Source organism: Mytilus edulis, chromosome 6 (assembly GCF_963676685.1).
Source record: "Mytilus edulis chromosome 6, xbMytEdul2.2, whole genome shotgun sequence".
Classification (NCBI taxonomy): Eukaryota; Metazoa; Mollusca; class Bivalvia; order Mytilida; family Mytilidae; genus Mytilus; species Mytilus edulis.
Genome location: NC_092349.1, coordinates 46,535,979 through 46,542,574, shown reverse-complemented (window position 1 = coordinate 46,542,574; position 6,596 = coordinate 46,535,979). Strand labels below are relative to the sequence as shown.

The 6,596-nt window shown below is 32.7% G+C and overlaps 1 protein-coding gene across 1 annotated transcript; it reads right to left on the bottom strand.

Moving 5' to 3' along the window:
• Positions 1 to 2,579: 2,579 nt before the first annotated feature.
• LOC139527774 (ankyrin repeat domain-containing protein 50-like) lies at positions 2,580 to 6,301 on the bottom strand. Its single transcript, XM_071323440.1, has one exon. It carries the CDS (start codon positions 5,659 to 5,661, stop codon positions 3,145 to 3,147), a length of 2,517 nt encoding a protein of 838 aa, XP_071179541.1. The 5' UTR covers positions 5,662 to 6,301; the 3' UTR covers positions 2,580 to 3,144.
• Positions 6,302 to 6,596: the final 295 nt, after the last annotated feature.

Genomic DNA, 6,596 nt, shown 5'->3' with positions numbered 1-6,596 from the left:
TATCTTCCGATGAACTTTTTTTTAGAAAAAGAAAGAGACGTTCTTCGTTCTTTGACATAGCCCTGGTTCATCAACTATTTGCTCAAAATCTGGTGTCGTTTTATAAAGTATTGAGTAGCAGCTGCAACCTCTTGAACACTGAAGAGCAGTTTAATTGTTTTTTTTTTTTATTTTTGGTTTTGCTTGAAACCTTTAACGACCACAATAAATTAACTTCAAGTAAATGTAAACTCCTATTTTTGATTAATTTAAGCTTCTTAAACTGGTCAGCACTACCTTCTATCTACTTCACAAGCAACGATATATTTATGCTCGCATGTATTAATAGATTGATATGTGTTTGCTATACACCGAATGAGCACAAAAAGGGATTTATCGCGGTAAGAGATTATTCAAATATTTGTACAATTTACAGTATAGTTTTAAAATCAGACAAAAGGTCCTTCAATAAACTAAAATTCAAGTCTAAAAGCAAATTAGTTATTTACAAATAAAACTAAGACACTAAGATAACGTGATAAAAATTAAAATCATTTACATTTATACAACATTTTTATATTTTATAATATATTCCAACTTCCTTCAAGAATGAAACAATATTTGTAATTGAAACACTATTGAATAAATCATAAATATTGTTGACATTGAAATGCTTCCTACAAATATCAACAAAGTCAATACATTTTATTAAAACATGTTTCATAGTATACTTGCAGTTGCAAGGCATACATAGTGGATCATCTTTATTTTTAAGAAGGTACTCGTGTGTTATTCTAGTATGACCAATACGACATCTAGAAATAACACACTGATCTTTTCTGCACATAAAATTATTGAAAGGTTTACCTAAATAAGGTTTAATTTCATGTAATTTATTATCATCTTTTTTACTCCATTCATTTTTCAGTATATTAAAAACATATTCTCTTATATTAGATCTAAAATCGGTATATGGTATATCACAGTTAGATAAAGGGTCATCAATGGCATTGTTTTTGCCTCCTGGTCTACAACCGTGTTTCCATGGATTCCTACATGACTCGGTACCCATTGAACAGTTATCTCTTTTTGAAGAATTTTCAAATTCCTCATTGCAGTTAAATCTTGAGCATTATCATGTTTCTAATTTTAGTATGTTGTATAGCTTGTAAGCATGAAAGTGAATAAATTTGGATTTGTCTGAAGTAGCAATAAATTTCAAAGCAAATTTATTATTGCCTGAGCTTCAGCAGTAAATATGGATGCGTCAGATGACAAACGGAGAGTCGCAGCTCTGTCTCCAAGGACAGAAGCAGATGCAACTCGGTAACCATCCGTAGATCCATCTGTATAAAAAGTTGAAAAATCTAAATAATTTGCCTTAATTTCAGCAAAATGTTGAATTAATAGATGGTTTGTTTCATTTTCTTTTGTATTTACTAGGGATGTCAACTCGGTCAAGATTTACTAATCGAGTACTCGTTGGATTTACCGAGCGATACTCGAGTACTCGCTCGGAAAAACATCTACAAAATGGAAAAAAAAAATTATACCCATTTTTTGTATTGTTGGTCGTTGTTTTATGGACGTAAATCCCTCAACATAATTACTAGGGACTAGATAATAGTTCCAGGATTTTATACCTTAATTAATAGTCCATTTACTACTTGTACCAACTAAGTAAACTGGTAATAATCTAATCAATTAATTAATAAACATCTTAAGAAAAATCATTACTCAAACAACAATATTTGGGAACCGTAAAAAAAAAAACCCACATTTTATGATCAACCAAGAGGGGATGATTAGAAATCACAGATTGCTTTTAGTCATTTTCTGAGAGTCGACACAGGGTGCAACAAATTTGTTCTTATTACGAAATATTATCTTGTCACTTTTTGTTGGGACGAGGCGATTTCTCAACTTCGTTACGTAATTAACAGTCCTCCTAATGTAAATATTTGCTTTGACGATAGAAAGGTGGGGGAATGACTAAGATTAGCTAAAAGTCACATTAAGTGTAGGCATTGGAAAGGTGCTCTTGTTCATAGCCTGCTTCTGTTTAGAGAAATATTACATGACAATTAAACGCAAAAATTCGAAACGGATTTTAATGTTTATTAATTTTGATTAATATTTAATTTCCCGGAACGCACTATAAATATAAATATTTATTCTTTAAGCTTAATAAAGCAACATTTAATAGGAAACCGATTAGTCGAGTATCATTTTGGTATTCGATACTCGGTACTACCGAGTGATACTCGAGTACTCGTTGACATCCCTAGTATTTACGGAGATCGACTTAGGTTTTTGAAGTTTGGCAAGTTTAAACTTGTGCAATTAATTCTAAAGCAACAGTGGTTAAATGTTGTTATATACGAATTCCTAATGGAGGAATTTTATATTCATGTTTAGCAAATACATCTTCATAAATTGGATTAAAACACAGTCGATGGCAGAATTTTCTTGATGATTTTACCTTGACAGAGTATTGAAGTTCAATGTTCAAGCGTCTGATGGAGACTGAATGTTCATTAGCCTCTACATACTACTCGCGTATAAGTATAACGTTTGAAGAAATTGATCATGTAAACTCCTTTTTTTTTCTTTTTTTTTTTTTATTAATTTCAGCTTCATAAACTGGTAAGCACTACCTTATATCTTAGAAAAATCCATAAGCAATGAAAATACAGGTCCTCCACATATCTGACATGTATTAAGCATATGAGTCATTGGCAAAACATTAATTCGTGAGTAAAATACACGCATCGCTCATGAAATAAGAAAACAAGCATGTGGAAAACTGAATTTGATTTCAACATATATAAGGCAGTTGGGGTAGAGATAGAGGACATAAAAGTTAAGATCCAAATACATGCTATTATCTCTTTGGTGCCTATTATCTTTCGTTTAGAAAATAAGGATTATTAGTACTTTAAAGATAGCAACCAAAAACAATACACAAAGAATTAAAGATAGTGAACAGAGCGTGACACTCAATTAGAAAAAGAGACCAGACATATGGCAATTCCAGAAAACAAAGATCACAACAAAATTCATCATTACCTACAGATGCACTTAGAAGAGTTTTTTTCCTACGATTCTACAGGAAAATAAAAGATGAAGATTGACTCATAAGTGATGATGCTTCAGACATTACTATCATTTAGATGTATTGTTTTCCCCCTTCTTGTGTTTGGTTATCATCGCTACTATTGCATTATGTCCATTATCCGTTGCAATGTTTAACGCAGATTTCTTGTCAAGTCTCAGAATTTCTGTATCTGCTCCTTTATCTAACAATAAACGTACAATATCCTCATGTCCTAATTCACATGCATAAAATAACGGTGTTGTTCCATCTTCTTTTGTCATGTTGATGTTAGCATTGTGATCCAGTAGACAATCGACTATATCTATTGTACCCAGAAAACAGGCAATGTGTAAAGGAGACGAACCAGCCCATACATCAAAGGCATAATCTACAGAATTCTTACTGACATAATCTGCTACATTTGATAATGAATCCTCCTGAAATGTTTCTAAAATATTTTGTTTAAATGTATCTAATGCATTGACAGTCGGTGAACGTGTATATAACGCATATGTTATTGTTTGTTTACTATGCATACCTAAGTTACAGTCCGCATTGTTCTCTAAAAGTAACTGTGTTATCTCTATATTACCATTCATCACGCTGTAATATAATGCATTCCCACCAAATATTGTCTGGGTATTTATGGTTGATTTATGTCCAACAAATAGTTCGACTACACTGGTGTCATCACTCTTACATTCATTTATCAGTGGTGTTAAACATTCATTGTCACAAAGATCATCATTAGGATTCTGTTCTATCAACATCTGTGCTATATCAGCATGCTCTTTCTGACTTGCCATGGAAGGAGAACAACAGCTATCGTTGTCACATAGATCAACATTAGAATTCTGTTCTAAGAACATCTTTGCTATATCAGCATGTTCTTTCTGACTTGTCATGGAAAGAGGACTAAAGTCATCACTGTCACATAGATCAATATTAGGATTCTTGTCTAGCAGCAATCTTATTACCTCAGTATGTCCATTCATACTTGCAATTGAAAGAGGACTAAAGCATTCTCTATCACATAGATCAACATTAGGATTTTTGTCTAGCAGCAATCTTATTACCTCAGTATGTCCATTCATACTTGCCATGTAAAGAGAACTACAACCATTACTGTCACAAAGATCAATATTAGGATTCTTGTCTAGCAGCAATCTTATTACCTCAGTATGTCCATTCATACTTGCCATGTAAAGAGAACTACAACCATTACTGTCACATAGATCAATATTAGGATTCTTGTCTAGCAGCAATCTTATTACCTCGGTATGTCCATTCATACTTGCCATGTAAAGAGGACTACAACCATCACTGTCACAAAGATCAATATTAGGATTCTTGTCTAGCAGCAATCTTATTACCTCAGTATGTCCATTCATACTTGCCATGTAAAGAGGACTACAACCATCACTGTCACATAGATCAATATTAGGATTCTTGTCTAGCAGCAATCTTATTACCTCGGTATGTCCATTCATACTTGCCATGTAAAGAGGACTACAACCATCACTGTCACAAAGATCAATATTAGGATTCTTGTCTAACAGCATGTTCACAATAGCAGCATAACCCTTTTCACAAGACAAGTGTAGTGCACCCCTCCCTTCTTTGTTGCATTGATCAACATTTGGATTATTTTCTAACAGCAACCTTACAACATCAGTATGTTCACACCGACTTGCCATGTATAGAGGACTGCATCCAGAATTGGTACATAAATGAATATTAGGGTTCCGTTTTAATAACATGTTCACAATAATAGTGAACCCTTTATAACATGCCCAGATTAGTGGTGTGGCCCCGTTTAGGTCACATAGATCAACGTTAGGATTGTGCTGTAACATCAACCTTACTATATCAACATGCCCTTCCTGGCATGCCATGATCAACCCAGTGGTCTTATCATTTCTTCTCTGATCCACATCTACATTATTGTATAAGATCCAATGCACCATATCAATATAACCTTTGAAGCAATTACATATCAACATATCTTTTGTATTGGCCAATGCTTCTTGTTCTGAACTGTCGAGGTTTATCAAATACTGTAATAACCGTTGTCTAAATGATGATTTTCTAAAATTAGAGCTCTCAAGCACTACTACTATATTTCCTGAAGACCAGTCCTTTATAAACCTTTTTATATATGATTCTAAATAATCATCATGTAATTCAATAATGAAATCTATGTTACTGTTCTTGTCATTTGGTGAGTTCATCCAAATGCAACGTTCATGTACTAAATGGCTATCCCCATGGTCTATCAAACATTTAATCATATTGTGACCAACATAATGAGCAAGGAAATCAAATAATTTATCGTGTACAGCTCTGTACATACCATTTTGTTTTCTGACAAATATACCATCTAGACTGTCGAGTGCTTGTTTCAGTTGTTCCTTTGATATGCTAATCATGCTAATGCTGAAGCCACCATAATCAAATATGTCTTCTATAAGATGTCTTTGTTCGTCTGTAACTTTACCTTGAAACCATTCTTCCTCCAGGTGGTTATTAGATAGAACACATAACGCAAGACTACATATGCTAACGTTCCCTCCACCCCCATTCATACATAGGTTGTCTAACTCAATTTTATAGACACCAAAAGGGTTTTTGAAAAATTCTTTGACATCTGAACTCTTGTTTTCATGATATAAATAACATATAAGTGGGAAAAAATCACTTGCTAGTGATATTTCACCAATATCTATCAGGCTTGTGTCTAAATATATTCTAGCTATATTTGTTTTCTCTTCAGTTGTAAGACTTAAATTGTCTGATAATAAGTTACATTCACAAGACTTAAAAGGTAATAAATCATTAAACCTATCATCCTCAAAAACTTGCAACCTACAAGATACAATAATCTTACAACTTTTGTCTGCAATAATCTTGTTAACAACCGGCAAAAGAGCTCTCCATTTCAAATTTCATTTTTGTTGGCACAGAAGTTTCCACAAATGTCATCTAAAATGAAGACAGTTTGTTTACCAGGTTGATAATAATCACTTATGTCTTCTGGTGAATACACTGGTATTATGTTGTATCCCTCCTTCTGTAGAATCAGCGCTGTATGCCTACTGATCAGTGATTTTCCTACACCCGCTGGGGCAGTTAAAGTGACGCAATTTTTATTCTTTAAACATTCAAAAACAAAGTCACTTGCTCGGGTACAAACAAACATCTTATCAGTCTTTTTCCAGTCTTGTATTTGATTTTCAATTTGCTCTGAAAAATATGTAAAGGTAGGTTTAAGCAAAGATTTCAATTACACTATTCACTTTCACTTAAACTATTTAATATAAATTACAATTCCAAATAAATATAAAATATTGGTATTAACATTTGTTGGCAGTTTGAAAACAAATTGTATATCAAAAATATATTCAAAATTGAAATTCTATATAATAATCCATAAACAGTGTTTCAAAAGTACTGTTTTGAACTGTTAATCAGGTAATGTATAACATCATGTCATAAAAAAAAAAACGTTGCAAAATTATAT